Source organism: Mus caroli, unplaced genomic scaffold (genome assembly GCF_978045245.1).
Source record: "Mus caroli unplaced genomic scaffold, Mus_caroli_1 scaffold_14, whole genome shotgun sequence".
NCBI lineage: Eukaryota > Metazoa > Chordata > Mammalia > Rodentia > Muridae > Mus > Mus caroli.
In genome coordinates, this window is record NW_028227269.1 from 111,311,482 (window position 1) to 111,327,734 (window position 16,253).

A 16,253-nucleotide genomic window follows, 5' to 3' on the forward strand; every position below is an offset into this window, starting at 1 on the left:
CCACCCACCACTCAGAGTACTTGTGCAGCAATCCCTGCCCTGGGGACTCTCCCATGAGCTTTGCCTTCTTGGCTGAGTCTGCTCTCCTTGCATTTCATCCCCAGCTTACTCTTACCTCCCATTCATTCATTGCACATTCATGAGGTGCACACACTCTCATGTTTCCACCAACATGAACACACGTAGATACATGCATGCTTAGAGGTATACACAGGCACACACACGCTCACAGGGACACAGATACAGTGTGTCCACATATGTACTTATACCCATATACATACCTACAAACCATAGGTGCACACAAACTACAGGTACACACATGAAGGCACATGGACCCATCCATAAGCACTCACCAATACATAGACATGCATACACATATACTCTAGGCATGATGGTTCTTCAAAGTCTCCGAGGCCTTACAAGCTTAGGTGGTGGTGTTTCTCCCTCCCTGGGCCCTGACTCCTCCCTGTGTTCTGTAGACCCTAAGGATGATGGACAGGCACTGGATGGAAGTGCAGGGATACTTTGGATGAGCACAGAGTTTATTTCAGGAGTAGGGACAGGCAGGGTGGCTCAGTAGCAGATGCCATCTCCCTCTGACATGATCACAGACACGTTGACATTGGTGGGTTTACCCGACAGACGGTCGATGGTCTTCTGGGTGAAGTTCATGGGCAAGGCCTCGTGGCCCACCATGCAGGAGTACTGGTCACCCTGTTTCCAGGTTTCAGCTGATACACGCAACACGCTTGTCACCAGGTAGGTGGTGGCTCCCTCGCCTGGCTCCTTTAGGGGCTCAAACACTAGGTAGCTTTCTGGGGACAGCTCCTCATTTCCATGCAGCCATCGCACCAGCACTTCTTTAGGGTTGAAACCTCGCACCAGGCATGTCAGGGACACGAGCTCATTCAGGGCCAGCTCCTCCGACGGCGGCGGTAGCAGGTGGACCTGGGGTGGGAAGGTGTTCACTGGAAGGTAGAAAGAAGAGTTATGGCTTAGACAAGGAGAGCAAGACCCCTCTGCCCTTCCTTTCTGGGCAGTTCCTCAGATAGGTCCAATTTCCCTCTGTGACATAAGGAGGTGAGTAGTTAGTTGAGCATCCGTATTATAGGAAGAAAGCAGGCATGTGAGCAGGGAACGTCATACAATGTCCTGGGTATGCATCTGGGCTCACCTGTGACTTTGGCAATTGTGCCAGTTAAGGTGTCAGACTCAGGATGGCTAACTGTGCACTTGAATGATGCGCCACTGTTCCAGCGCTCAGCACAGCCAGGCAGGACGCTGGACACACTGTAGCAGCCGCACGAATTCTGCACAGCTTTCTTCTGCACTGCATCCTTCCCAGTGGAGGGCTCCCAGGTGAAGACAGCTCCCTCAGGATTTCTCAGGCCATTCAGAGTACATGTGAGGCTGGCATCTGAACCCAGGAGCAGGTCCTCAAGAGCTGGCCGCTGCAGTGACAGGCTAGGCTGGCAGGAAGGAGGAGTAGGAGTAGGAGGAAGAGTAGGACCAATATCTGTAACAGAGAAGTCCTAGCAAATCAGTATATTCTCCTTTTCTTCTTTGCTGTCCCCTTTTCTGGATGTTCTGAGGCCTCAGCTCCTTCTGGCCTGTTTATTCTTCCCTTCCCCCACCCCCATGGGAGGTTTCTGAGGGTCCCTGTGAGGGTGTGCCTCAGAGGGGTATATGGATCTAGATACCAGGTTAAGGTAGGACTTATCCCACCCGCAGCTGATCCCCTAACGTTCTTTACCAGAGCACTTCACATCCAATTCTTGGACGGGGTTAGAGTCATATTGCACGGAACATTTCACGGATTCTTCTTCTGGGCACTCAACAGCTGGCAGGGTCAACTGGCTGCTCATGGTGTACCGTCCCCCAGAGGCCAGGGCAGGTGGGAAGTTTACGGTGGTTATATCCTTCCCACTCTTTCCCCAGGTCACATTCATTGTGCCAGAAGGGAAGTAATCGTGAATCAGGCAGCCGATTATCACTGGGTCACTTGACAGAGCTGGTGGGAGTGTCAGTGGGTAGATGGTGGGATTTCTCGGGGACTCTGGAACATAAAACATGTGTGAGATAGTAGTCTTCACACTGCCCATCTCAAGACAATTTCAGGAAAAAGGACCATGCCTTTCTCTTCTTTATACAGGAGAACCTAGCCCAGTATCACATAGCTGCTGCATCATGTACCCGCAGTGGGAGCTGACCAACAGTTCTGGCTGTATAGATTTTGAACATGACCTGCATGTAGTCTTTCCCAAGGATCTAGCCAAATGTCTCCAGCAGGGCTTTGCACATACTGTGCGTTTGTAAACATGACTACACCCCTGAGCAGTCTAGTGCCCCAGATTTCTGAGCCCCACTCCTGTTTGGGCAGTGGATAGAGCTATGTTCTCAGTCCCAGGGTTAGGAGGACCAGAACTGGTGGGTCTGGGCAGGGGTGGCCAACCTGAGACTGAAGATCAGCCAGCATGGGGTAGGAGTGGTTGGGGAAGAGCTGGCTTGGAAGTTACACTGGAGGGGCAAGGGGTTGTGTGTGGGGTAGAGGCCATTTTGTTGTGTTTTCACCTTACACTGGCCTTGTTCTGGCTTCAGACCCACCACTCCAGCAACTGCCCATCCACCTAGCAAGCAGTGGACCCAAAGACGAGAGGATTCAATCTGAGCAGTGTCTCTGTTCATGCCACGCAGGCACCATTTACAGGTACATGTGAATTTCCACCAGGTAATCAGGGAAGGAGGAGGGGGTGTGAGAATTGGATACTAGGTTGCATGGCTCCATTCACACAAAGCAAACAGAGGCCACAATCTGGACCATAAAACAAGAGTTGGTTCACATTTCATCCAAAGTCTTTTCAGTTACCTCAGCATTGAGTTTAACAATCCAGCAAAGCTCAGGCTAGAACTGTGAATAAGTCCAGTCATGCTAACTCACCCCAGGCTAGCTCACTGTCAAGTTTGGTTCAGCCAGCCGAATTTATGTTAGCTCATTGTAACCAGCCAAGCCAAGTTTCGCCTAATTCCAGCCTAGCTCTGACTATTCTGGCCAGCCCAACTGACCATCTAGACTAGCTCAGCCGAGCAAGGTCAACTGAGCCCAGCCCAGTCAGTTCATCCCATCCCATCCCATCCCATCCCATCCCATCCCATCCCATCCCATCCCATCCCATCCCATCCCATCCCATCCTAGTTCAGCTCAGTTTAGCCCATCCAGCCTAACTTGGTCCAGCCTAGACTAACTCAGCCTAGCCCAGACTAACTCAGCCTAGCCCGGACTAACTCAGCCTAGCCCAGACTAATTCATTCCAGCTCAGTCCAGCCCAGCTCAGGCCAGTTCAGCCCAGTACAGAAAGCCCATTCCCGCCTAGTTCTCACTTCACCTCAACTAAGTCCATCTTAGGCCAGCTCAGACAGCACAGCTTGCCTAGGTCAGCTCAGCTCAGACAACCCTGTCTAACCTACCTCAGTGCAACTCTATCTAGGTCTGCCTGGTCTAGGTAAGCTCAGCCTTGTTCAGCCCATTCCATCCTAAGTCTAGCTCAGCTCAATCCATTGTAGCCTAGCCAAGTTTATACTAGTTCAGCTCAACCCAGCTCATTCCAGCTCAGCCCAGCCTAGTCTAGCTCAGCCAGCCCTTCCAGTCTTCCTCCTGCAGTCCAGCCTGTCTCATCCCAGCTTAGTTTATCCTAGTCCATCCCAGCTTAGCCCAGCTCAGCTCAGCTCAGCTCATTCCAGTACAGCCTAGCCAGACAGTGCAGTGTAGCCTAGCTTTGTCCAGCTCTGCTCAGCTCATTTCAGCCTAGTTTAGCTCAGTTTAGCTCAGCTCAGCCTAGCCCAGCTCACACCAGCCCAGCCCAACCTATTCCAGCTTAGCTCAGCTCATCTAATTTCATTCCAGCTCAGCTCAGCCTAACCCAGCTCACACAAGCCCAGCCCAACCTATTCCAGCCTAGCTCAGCTCATCCCAGCTCATTCCAGCTCAGCTCAGACTAACCTAGCACACACCAGCCCAGCCCAGCCCAGCCTATTCTAGCCTAGCTCATCTCATCTCAGCTCATTCCAGCTCAGCCCAGCCTAACCCAGCTCACACCAGCCCAGCCCAGCCTATTCCAGCCTAGCTAATCTTATCTCAGCTCATTTCAGCTCAGATCAGCCTAACTCAGCTCGCACCAGCCAAGCCCAGCCTATTCCAGCCTAGCTCAGCTCATCCCAGCTCATTACAGCTCAGATTAGCCTAACCCAGCACACACCAGCCCAGCCCAACCTATTCCAGCCTAGCTCCTCTCCTCTCCTCTCCTCTCCTCTCCTCTCCTCTCCTCTCCTCTCCTCTCCTCTCCTCTCCTCTCCTCTCCTCTCCTCTCCTCTCCTCTCCTCTCCTCTCCTCTCCTCTCCTCTCCTCTCCTCTCCTCTCCTTCCAGCTCAGCTCAGCTCAGCTCAGCTCAGCTCAGCTCAGCTCAGCTCAGCTCAGCTCAGCTCAGCTCAGCCTAACCCAGCTCACACCAGCCCAGCCCAGCCTATTCCATCCAGCCTTGCTCAGTTCAACCCGGCTCATTCCAGCTCAGCCCAGCCTAACCTAGCTCACACACCAGCCCAGCCCAGCCTATTCCAGTCTAGCTCAGCTCATCCCAGCTCATTCCAGCTCAGCTCAGCTCAGCCTAACCCAGCTCACACCAGCCCAGCCCAGCCCATTCCAGCCTAGCTCTGCTCATCCCAGCTCATTCCAGCTCAGCCCAGCCTAATCCAGCTAACACCAGTCCAGCCCAGCCTATTCTAGCCTAGCTCAGCTCATCCCAGCTCAGCTCAGCCTAGCCCAGCTCACACCAGCCAGCCCAGCCTACACCAGCCAGCCCAGCCTACACCAGCCAGCCCAGCCTATTCTAGCCTAGCTCAGCTCCTCCCAGATCATTCTAGCTCAGCTCAGCCTAGCTCAGCTCACACCAGCCGAGCCCAGCCTATTCCAGCCTAGCTCAGCTCATCCCAGCTCATTCCAGCTCAGCTCAGCCTAGCCCAGTTCACATGAGTCTATCCCAGCCTATTTCAGCCTAGCTCAGCTCAGCCTAGCCCAGCTCAGGCAGCCTAGCTTGGATTAGCCCAGTTATTGAGCCCATCCAACCCTAGCCCAGTTCAGCTCAGCACAGACCATGCTAATCTAGCTTAGCCAGTCCAGTCCAGTTTATTCCAGCTCAGCACAACCCACCCAGTTCAGCCCAGCCTGGCCTAGTTTGGGTAGCCTAGTCTAATTTAACTCCATTCAGCTGAGCTCAGCTCAGTCCATTCTAGCCTAGCCTAGACCATGCCAGAGTAGCTCAGCTCATCCCAGCTCATTACGGTTCATCTCAGCCAAGCTTAGCTCAGGCAGCCTAGTTTAGCCTAGCCTATTCCAGCCTAGCTCAGTAAGTCTAGCCTAGCTCATCTCAGCTTAATTTAGCTTAGCCCAGCTCAGTCCACCTCATCCCAGATTAGCCCACCTCAGACCAGTCTAGCTCAGTTAGCCCAGCCCAGTACAGACCATCCCAGCCTATTTTGGCCAGTCTACTCTAGTTTATCCCAGCTCAGCACAGCCCAGAAAATTCCAGCCCAGCCAGTTTAACTCACTCTAGTCCATTCTAGCCTGGCTTAGCCTTAGATAGCCCATCCCATCCCATCCCATCCCATCCCATCCCATCCCATCCCATCCCATCACCTTACTATAGCTCAGGTTATCCTAACTCACCTCAGCCTAGTCCACTTCAGCCTATTTTAGCTAATCCCACTCCAGCCCTGCTTGGCCCAACCATTTTAGCAAGCCCATCCCAGCTTAGGTCAGTTCAGACCAACTCAGCCCAGTTCAGGCTAGCTCACCCCGTCCAGTCTAACCTAGTTCAACACAACTCAGCCCAGCTAAGCCCAGGCTAGATAAAAGAAATCTAGTTCAGGCTACTCCATGCCCAGCTCAACTCAGTCTAGACTAGTTCAATCAGCCAAACTAAGCCTATCTTATTCCATCTCAGCCCAGATTTTATCTTAGATTTGCTCAGCCTAGCCCAGTCTACTTAGGCCAGGGCAACAACACTCATACCACCCTAGTCTAGACCAGCTCAGCCCAGCCCAGCTCAACCCAGCTCAACTCATGCCAGCCAAGTTCAGTCTGGTGTAGCAAGCTCAGCCCAGCCTAATCTAGTTTACTGTTGCTCAACTAAACTTAACCCAGCCCAGCCCAGCTCAGTCTAGCTTAGTGTCCACCCCAGGCCAGCTTAAATCATTCAAATCCAGAGCATTCTAGCCCATGCTAGCTTAGCCTAGCTCAGCCCAGTTTAACCCAGTCCACCTCATTCTACCCCAGTCCAGCTCAGCTCGGTCCAGTTTGGACCAATCTAGTTCAGTTCATCCCATTCCAGACTAGTTCAGTCACCCAAGTCAGGCCTCCTTATCCCATCTCAGCCCAGTTTATCCTGGCTCAGCCTAGCTCAGCTCAGCTCAGCTCAGCTCAGCTCAGCTCAGCTCAGCTCAGCTCAGCTCAGCTCAGCTCAGCTCAGCTCAGCTCAGCTCAGCTCAGACCAGTTTAATTCAGACTAGCCCAGCTCAGTCTAGCTCAGCTCAGCTCAGCTCAGACCAGTCCAGTTCAGACCAGCCTAGCTCAGTCTAGCTCAACTCAGCTCAGACCAGTTCAATTCAGACTAGCTCAGCATAGTCTAGCTCAGCTCAGCTCAGACCAGTCCAGTTCAGACCAGCCTAGCTCAGTCTAGCTCAGCTCAGCTCAGACCAGTCCAGTTCAGACTAGCCCAGCCCATTCTAGACTAGCTCAGTCAGCCCAACTTGGCCTACCTTGTCCCAGTTCAGTCCAGATCAGTCTCAGTCAGCTCAGCTAAGCTTAGTTCAGCTCAGCCTGGCTAAATCCAGCTCAGCTCAGCAGCCTGAGTCCCCCCCATCCTTTGTTGTTGTCTCCTAATCCTTGCCTCTGTCTAGTCTGGGAGTCTCTTGTTGCTGCTTTCCAGGAAGCTGGGTTTCATCCATTTTTTTCTCTTCTCTGCAGCTCAGACGACACCGCCTTGTGCCTGTGATCATGTCCTGTATTCCTCTGGCTCTTGCTCTCTGAATCACCGTCTCCTTCTTGATAATGCTTTTCTATCTTATCTCTATCTCTATCTCAACCAGGCCTGGCCTGGTTGAGACTCCTCAGTGCACCAATGAGCAGAGGAGTCCAGATGGTACCGGGACCCACCTGCTCAATGTTGTTGAGTGTCCTTCCTAGGGAAACAGCCAGGCCTCCTGTGGCCAGGTGGTCCCACACTGAAGGTCCATTCTCATGGCTAAAGGCCATCTTCCCTATGGTAGAGAGCTTAGGACTGGGCGAAGCCTTGGCTGGAAGCTGTTTTTCTCTGTGTGTGGTTGCCTGTGGATGGGTCGGACTGAGCGGTGAGGGGGCTGCATGACTGTGTGTCTGGCCCCTAGGTGGGGTCCCTCACCCACTTCCTGTTCCACCTCCACGTTGTGGCCGCTTGCCTCCACGTCATGTCTGGCCTGTGGTCTGGCTGTGGTGGAGACAGGTGTGTCTGACCACACGGGCCTTGATGGGGCCAGGACTCCACATGCATGGCCACAGGGGTAGCTTGGGGCCTGAGATTCAAGAAAAGGGAATGAAATAAACATCTAGCTGCTCAGAGACCCCGAGACAGAGATGCGGAGGGAGAGAGGACAATTAAGGATAGAAGGGAGACCTGAGAGCTTGTTGTCAAGGAGCCAGAGCAACAGGGCTACTCCAGAGCAACAGGGCTACTCCAGAGCAACAGGGCTACTTCAGAGCAACAGGGCTACTCCAGAGCAACAGGGCTACTCCAGAGCAACAGGGCTACTCCAGAGCAACAGGGCTACTCCAGAGCAACAGGGCTACTCCAGAGCAACAGGGCTACTTCAGAGCAACAGGGCTACTCCAGAGCAACAGAGCTACTCCAGAGCAACAGGGCTACTCCAGAGCAACAGGGCTACTCCAGAGGGGCCCCTAAGCCAAGGAGGCCCTAAAGAAGAGCTTTGAGGTCACAGGGTTGATATCAGGGTAGGGCAAGTGTCTGGAATGGTTGGCCATGAGCTGTGGCTACCTCCATGGCTAGTTTCATCAGAAAGTAGGTGCTCCAGCCTGAGGGCCGACATGGAGGCCCGCAGGTCACAGTTAGGTGCTACCCTCATTTGAATCCATCTACCTTATCACAGCTTTCCCAGGATGGGGCTTTGCCCTACAGGGCCCCTCAAAAACTGTCAGGGTAGGGGTTCCACTCTTCACTTGGTCCTCTACACATCCTACTGTCCCCTCCCCACAATGTCCCTCTTTGTAGGCTGCTTCTGCCACTGAGCTTCATTTATATGATAATAGGACTCTGGACCCTCACACAGGTGCCAGACAGTCTTTGCCCAGGAACAGCCCTGTCTGGAGGGGGAGGGTTGTAAATCAGCCGGTGTGATCGGGTGTGTCAATGGTGCTAAGTGCTGAGTTGGGGAAGTTGGCCTTTTCTGGGTTCATCACAGACGAAGGGCTGCCATATCAGTCTTGGAAAGTGTGGAATGAACAGAAGTCCCCTTAGCCCCTTAGCTGTGAAGCCAGTCAAAGGTGTCTGGGAGGTAGAGAGGGGAGACATCTTGGTCCTGGCCTCCAGAGATCTGCCTGTCTCAAGGGGGATCTGGAAGTTCTGTCATCAGGCCAACTATGCCCTGGAGCCATCAGCAATGGGGGGACACTGTGGCTGCCTGTCTTAGTCATTTCTGTTGCTGTTAGAGAATACCACAGGCCGAGTGGCTGCAGTGGCTTGGTCAGTAGAGGTGAAAGGCTGAAAGCGTGAAGCAGGGTGCTGGGACAGTCAGTCTGGTAAAGGCTGCTTCCTAGTCCACAGAGGCTCGTTTGACACCATGTGTCCTGCCATGAGGGTCCTCTCATGAACCAAGCACCTCCTTTTGGTCTTAGGGTTTGCCAGACCAAGTCAGAAGACACCCTCATAGGACATCATGACAACATGGTATCACTGGCTACAGTGTGTCATCAACTATGTACAACATGCCCACTAGGACAGGTGATTCAAGCTGCAGCTGTCTGCTCACAGCTCCAAGGTGGGACCAGCAGCTGAGCTGATGTCCCATAGATACTTTTTCTATGTAGGGTTACAGTGGCTGAGTGTATGTTGTGGTTTTATCTGAGCACTTGTGCCTGCTCTTGTTAGGCAATCCCTCATGAGCCTCCCATTGGTCTTGGTCAGTGTTGGGCATGGTACTTCTGTTTTGGTGCTATCTTTCAGTTTTGATGCTTTGATTTTGGGGAAGGCAGGCCCTGCTTCTGTTTCTTATGACTCTTGTCACCAGGTTAAAGGTCACTAGCTGGTCCTTGATGACCTCATCTTGAGATAGTTTACCTTGGTCATATTTGTGAATAACCATTCCCCAAAGGCTACAGTTATGGGTTCCAAAATGTGATTGTGTCTTTTGGGGACTCCCATATAGCCCTCCATGGTGGGCTGATAGGTAGATACAGAGAAGAAAATAGCCTCTTAGACTTAGGGGGTCATCCATGGAATGTAGAAGTCAGGGTCATTGTTTTGGCTGTCTAGGGCACGTCCAGCTCTCTGTGGACTCTCCCTCCTTCTAGGTGGGATTTGCTTCTATGTGGGAGTTCCTGCCACACTGTGTGTTTTGAGCTGAGCCCTTGCTGCCTGTGTCCAGTGTCTGTGGGCTCTTGTGGCTTGGAGGGATAGTCATTAGAAGAAGACATGGAACTGTGCTTCAAGGTTGTTGGTCTATGAGCTGGTTGAGGAAGAGGGGTACTTAGGCCTCAGCTTGGCAGGAGATATGGCGTAGGAGAATCTGGCAGGAGTAAAGAGTAGGCCAAGCCTGGGCTTCCTGAGACAGTGTACATCTGAGTATGAGACTGAACAGATCTGCATTTTATAGTATCGTGTGTGTGTGTGTGTGTGTGTGTGTGTGTGTGTGAGTGTGTGTGTGTGTGTGTGTGCTAACACGCATGCATGTCTGCCACATGAGTGGGTCTGAGCAAACTGTGTGATCGTGTGTCTGACAAACATTTGATTGTGAGTGATGGTTTTTATGAGTGATTGTGAGTGATGAATGCACATGTTAGTGAGTTGGCCAGGGCTGGGGCTTGGGACACATCCTGATCAGAGCCTCTCCTCCCATCAGAACAATCATCTTCCCAGGCTTGGGTCTTCTGCACCCAGTAGGGGTGGCTCGATGTGCCTTTGCCACCCGGGCCCTGCTCTGAGGCCTGTAGAAGCTGAACTGGACAGCAGAAGGCTCAGATGCCTGGGGGCTATGGCCTGGTCCTGGGCGGCAGGCTTATCTCTTACATTTCCCCATGGTGCTGAGCTTGATACTCCAGTGTGGACCTCCTTGTGAGAGTGTCACAACTTGTGATGACAAGTGTGTTTGGCCACCTGACCCTCAAAATGGTCTAAGTAATTCTCATGCCTTCCTTTACCCAGGGCCCAGCAGAGCCACACCCACCCTAGCATCCTTACTAAAAGTGTTCTCACCATTGAAACATTTTTCTGCAGGAAAAAAAAAAAAACACAGACTACTGCGCTTTTCCATCTCATGAAGAGGTCTTTCTTCTTAGTTCCTGAGCAATCATTACATATGAGAGAAGCCTGTCTTTTGCCATGTGAGTTCATGTCCCAAGGATGGCACCACCAGCTTCGGTACACTTGTGTGCTGTCACCTAATCCCTCTGCTGTCCCAGCTGGAGTCAGGCTTGTCAATTCACACTTAGTGGATGGCCAGATTGTGGTCTTGAAGAGCGACCTGAAGCCAGGTTCCCAACAGGGTCCTGATTCCACCATTGGCGCCCCTGGCTTTGCCCTGCACATCAGCCTAAGAAGTGGGAGGTGAGCCTGGGAGGAGGTCCGCAGGAATGATGGACCGGGTGGAGACTGGGCCAGAACTCTGTGATTGGAGGAGGATTGCACAGAGGTGGCTGCTTGATTCCCCATGCTTTTCATCGTCTAGTCCTTGCCCATGTTCTTGGGACCTGTCATCACAATGGTGGCCTTAAATACCTTCTCAAAGTACTCTCAGGAGTTATGGAAAAGAACTTTACTAAGGAGCCCAGAGACAAAGTAGGACTGCCAGGCTGGGGTTGGGGTTGATGGGGGCTCAGTGGAATCTGCTGCTGCCCTGTGGGAGGCTCCTTATTTTGTAGTAGGACCGTCTGTCTAGACCAGAGGTCTGAAGCGCTCCTTTCCGTTTTATGGCTTTATCCCTGAATGCCTATCTGTCTCCTTATTCTTCAGAGACAAAGGGCTGTAGGAAAAGGCTGGGTTCTGTCTGCAGGCAGTGGGGCAGAATTCCTTCTGAGGAGCCAGCGTCTGGACTTTGGGTTGATTCTGAGTGTCCCAGCCTTGACTCTGTGCTCTAGGTGGGGTCTAGTGGGAACTCTAGACTCTGAGTTCTTGTGTTTTTGTGGTTATTCAGTCCAAATGGAGTGGTCCTGATGCCCATAGTCCTGGGATGAGCCCAGGTGGCCAGCATCTGGTAGGTCAAATCGATGAGGGATAGATGTTCTTCTAAGCCTTGTCACAAAATATCTGTGTAGGACAGCCCACCTAGGTGCTCTGAGCTGCAACTTTCTGGGATGCTGATATCTCATCAACATTGGTGCCTTTAGGGGTCTCTGCTCCCTCCTATCACCCGGGCAAACAGGCACCTCAGGAGGCTCAAGCACACATGGCTGCAGGCCTGCATGGGTGCTGGCATTGCACCTATGCCCTGGTCTGGAGGATGTTGGCATAGTCTTGGAAGGTCTGGGGTGAATCCTGCATCGGTGTGGAGAAGACCCACTTCACCTGGGGGAAAGGTGTATGTGAGGATGGCTCTGTGGCTTGGCCTAGCCCTCCCAGACCCACCCGCTGAGGTGCAGGATCCCACCTTGAGGACGGTGACAGTGGCCCCATAGCTCACACTGAGCAGGAACAGGGTGATGAAGACACAAATACTGGTCCACAGCTCTTCCAGCTCTTCACCCTCCACCTCTTCAATACATAGGTCCTGGAGGTCTAGCTCTGGGATGGGGTGGGACCAGCCAGTTAGCTTCCCCAGACTCCAGGTGACAGTGGGGAGGGTGTAGACCCCATACTTGTCTCATGCAGTTCTGATGAAGCTAGAGTGGCAGAGGTCCCCAACTCACCTGCTCTGAGACTGTTCCAGTCTCTGTCCAGCCCTAGAGGCAGATGACCTTTCCCCCCTGACTGTTCATTCCTTCTTTCTACTCCGGTGCCCAGTGACCCAGTATCCCCCACCATCAACAGGGCTATTGCTAAACCAAAGAGCATGATAAAGCCTACCTGTGTTGTGTGTGTGTGTGTGTGTGTGTGTGTGTGTGTGTGTGTGTGTATGACTGTCTTAGGGTCTTTGGCCATAGGATGCCTCTACACAGAATTGCCTTTTGTTCAGAGAGTACCCAGGGCTCTCTAGGAAGGCTCTGAGCTCATAGGTCCATTTCTAGGGCCTGCACGCATGCTCTGGATCCAGAAATCTTGGTTGTGGCATCTGAGGGGCTCTAAAGCAGACTCCGGGCCTTGTAGGGGCTCTACTCCTGCCTTAGTCTCCCCATTGTCTGGTTTACTACTCTCACCAAACAGCCCATCTTCCTGTCTCCACTTTACCGCAACTCAGGCCTCCACCCTCCTCCATCTCTCATGGCTTGGGGTGGGCCAAAATGTAAGGATTTAGTCTGGAGGCTGAGGTGCCATTGGACTCTGCCATTGGTGTTCTTCAGAGGTATCTCAGATCCAAAGGTTAGATATTTACCTCTGGAAATGATGGGCATGTATGGGCTCATTTGTGTGCATGTGTGTGTACATGATGGGAGCCACTGATCTCAGGTGTGTAAGCCATATGTGCTGGTGGTTGGGTATGGAATAGGTGTAGGTGTGTCTTAGTCCTGGTTTTCTTATCCTTCTGGGCCTGGGATGGATGTATGGCTTGCTTTGGGCTATTGCTAAACCAGAGAGCTCAATGAAGCCTAGCTCTGTGTGTGTGTGTGTGTGTGTGCATGTGTGTGCAAACATGTCATAGATGGTGGAACCTGACTGTATGAGGCTGGCAGCCCATTCTGGTCCTTGTTTGGGTTGGAGTGAGTCTAGGTAGTAAGACGAGGAGCACCAGGCCTGGCGTGATCATTTGGCAAGGCAGGCGGTTGGGGTGGTGGGCTCAGCCTCAATGGCTGTTGAGTAGAGAGGGAAGGAGCAGGACCATGTTGAGTCCTGCGTCCTAGATGTTGACTTTGGCTGTTTCTCTACCTGAAGGGGTTTATTTAGTATCCAGGAATGCCTGGGAGCAGGAGCTTGCAAGACTGAGAGGTGTGTGCTGAGGCTTCCCAGACTGGCTCATTTTAGCTACATCTCTAGAGATCAGGTACATGATCTACAGTGAAGAGCAGGAAGGACCAGGGGGTACCTATGCTGAAGTCCTGTGATGTCCTATTTGTCAAATACCCAACACATAGACAGATGGGTGAGCCATGCTTCACTCCTGTCCTTCTCTTGGGGTGTCCCTTCTTTCAGGCCAAGATATTTCTGCCCATAACCTGCCTTCCCCAAGAACAGGCACCCAGGGCTCTAATCAGGCACTGAGTGTTTATTGGGGTAGCTTCCTGGTGTTACAACAGTGAGCGGATGTCTGCCATCCACCTTCCCCACCACAGCTACATGGAGGCCTGGGAGGGATGGAGGGAGGTGTTACCAAGGCTCGTGGATATTGTTTTCTCCAGTTTCCTGGGTTTCTGAAGTGCCTCATGGATCACTTGGCAGGTGAACTGTTTTCTCTGTGTCCAGAGTGTCTTGGTGACCTCTAGGCGACTGAAGATGAAGAAGCCTTGATTGGAGCCATTGGATTTCAGGGGTGTTGTGGTACTGTGCTGGCTGTTTGAGATCGGTTTGCCATCCTCCAGCCACTGCACAGAGATATCCTCAGGGAAGAAGTTCTGGATCAAGCAGGTGAGTGTGCGTTTGTCCTCGCTCTCCTCCTCTGGAGGTGGGAACACATATACCTCGGGGGCTGAGCGCTGGCCTGTGGGCAGACATGAGTTAACCAGTTAACCATGTTCTCTGAACATGAAGAAGGGCTGGCCCACTCTCCACCTCCTGTACTCACCTGGGGTCTTGGTGATGGAACGCACAATGGGCTTGGGAAAATCAGGGTGGGCCACTATGCATTGGTAGCCGTAGCCTTCAATCCAGTCCTTGGCAACTACAGGCAGGATAGAGGTAATACTGGTTGTGGCGTTATGGTGGTGCTTAGTGTACCACTGGGATGCTGAGACTGGAGTCTTCTTCTCTTGGTTCCACGTCACGTTGACATTCTTCTCGCTTTCCAGGTCCACCACCAGACAGGTAAGCTTGGGAGCACCATTTTGATACAGGTCCAGGGGGCTGGGTGGGATCAGGTAGGTAATCACACCCCGTGGCTCATGATCTGTCGAGGAGGAAGGGCTGTGTGAGAGCCTGCCTTTCCCTCAGAACTCTGAGGTCTGGGCATCAGGTGAGTGTAGACCTACCTGGGCATCTCCGAGTGTGGGCCAAATAGTCTACGCCTTGGGAGGTGACCTTGCAGGTGAAAGTGCTTTCAGACATCCATTGCTGCTCAGTGATGTTGAGTTTACTGTAGGTAGAGGCTAGTTTGCCTTCCTCCTTGATTAGAACAGTTTGTGCAAGTGTATCAGTTATCTCCCGATCGTCCATTAGCCAGCTGACAGAGACATCATTTAGGATGTGGCCATAAATGAAGCAGTACAGCTGGATGGTGGAGTGGAATGCATTGGGGTCGCAGGATGAATGGAGTAGCTTCAAGGTGGGCTCAGTGATGTTGACAGGTTGAACTAGGGCAGAGGCAATGAGCTGTGAGTATTGCCCTGGCCTTGTGTTCCCTCAAGGTAGGCCCCCGAGTATGTTGGGTCCCCCGCTCTCCTGTCATAGCTATGTAGAAGAGTCCCTTCCTCCTATGACCATGTTCTTGTGGTAACTGTAGCCAGCCCAGCTCTGCTTTTTTTTTTCTTTTTTTAAATATAGGAGATTTTTTAAATAAAATTAATCATTTTCTTTTCTTTTTTTAAACTAAACTAATAAAATTTATTTAAAAATATACAACTCAGTATTAACATTTTTTAAAGTCATCAAAATAATTTACAATAGTTAAATGCCTCTTAAATATACATGATGTCTTCTGAGGCTAAAAGTAATATGCACTCAACCAGTTTTTAAAATCTATTTGGAGCACTAAACATGATAGAAGTAGAAAAAAAATCTCTTATGAAGTCCTTTATGAAAGGAAATTGTGACAAGTTCCTGATTAGACAGAAACCGTTCCATCTCCAAGGGAAAATACACAGTGTAACTGTCAGCCCAGCCCTACTTACCTAGGATAGTCCTACTTTCGTTGAATGATGGAGGATGTGTCACGTGGCATGTGAAGTTCTTGGCTGACTTGCTCCAGCTGGTCACTTGGCTGGTGGTGATCTTGAGTTCAGAGCCGATGGCAGGGAAGTTCACAGTGCTCATGTTCAGGGAGTCTGAATACCAGGTCACAGTCACAGGACCAGGGAAGTAGTCCTTTACCAGGCAGCCCAGGGTCGTGGAAGCAGTGCCTTTACAGGGCTTCAAGGGGTAGAGCTGAGGGTTCTTGATAGAGGCTGTGAGAAAGGAAGGACCTAGGTTAGACTTATTTATGTCACTGCATGCCTGCAGCATGGGGAACTGATTAGGGCAGCTGTGACAGGAGCAGGGCTCTGGGGACCCCATTCCAGTCTAGGAGACAGATGGTTAGATTCCTTCTGGGTCTTGTCTTTATTCTCTAAACCCAAACACAGACCTAGGGAGCTCCCTGATTCCTTACACCCCACCAGGGTTTGCTCACTCACTGCCCCTAGCTGGCTTAGCACAGGGGCTTCCAGGAGAGCTGGGCACAAGTTTGGATGAAGAGGCAAACTTGCCCTCTTTCTTGATTGGGAAATTTTGTGGATATGTGTGAGGTATCTCCTGTCTGTCCTTTAGACCAGGTGACAGTGACACCATCTAGGGAATGTCCAGAAATGAAGCATGGGAGCTGGGTGGCAGACTGGAAGCCATTATGGTCTCAGGATGAATGGAGTAGCTTTAAGGTAGGCTACGTAATGTTGACAGAGGGACTAGGTTGTCCTTTATGTCCAGAACATAGGTACCCCACAGCGTTTGGTGGCCCAGAGATGCGATGAATTGCCATTGTCTCTTCTGGCTGGGGCCTGG

The 16,253-nt window shown here is 51.8% G+C and overlaps 2 gene segments (V, D, J or C); both read right to left on the bottom strand.

Moving 5' to 3' along the window:
- Positions 1 to 527: 527 nt before the first annotated feature.
- LOC110306601 (Ig alpha chain C region-like) overlaps positions 528 to 16,253 on the bottom strand; it is a 176,134-nt gene continuing 160,408 nt past the window's right edge. The window contains 3 exon segments of the C gene segment in view: positions 528 to 968; positions 1,175 to 1,516; positions 1,754 to 2,056. Coding sequence covers positions 574 to 968; positions 1,175 to 1,516; positions 1,754 to 1,949 — 933 coding nt within the window.
- On the bottom strand, positions 11,736 to 15,770 carry LOC110306602 (immunoglobulin heavy constant epsilon-like). The segment is given in 6 exon segments: positions 11,736 to 11,819; positions 11,902 to 12,035; positions 13,717 to 14,043; positions 14,128 to 14,448; positions 14,531 to 14,851; positions 15,389 to 15,770. Coding segments are annotated over 6 exon segments (1,569 nt in total).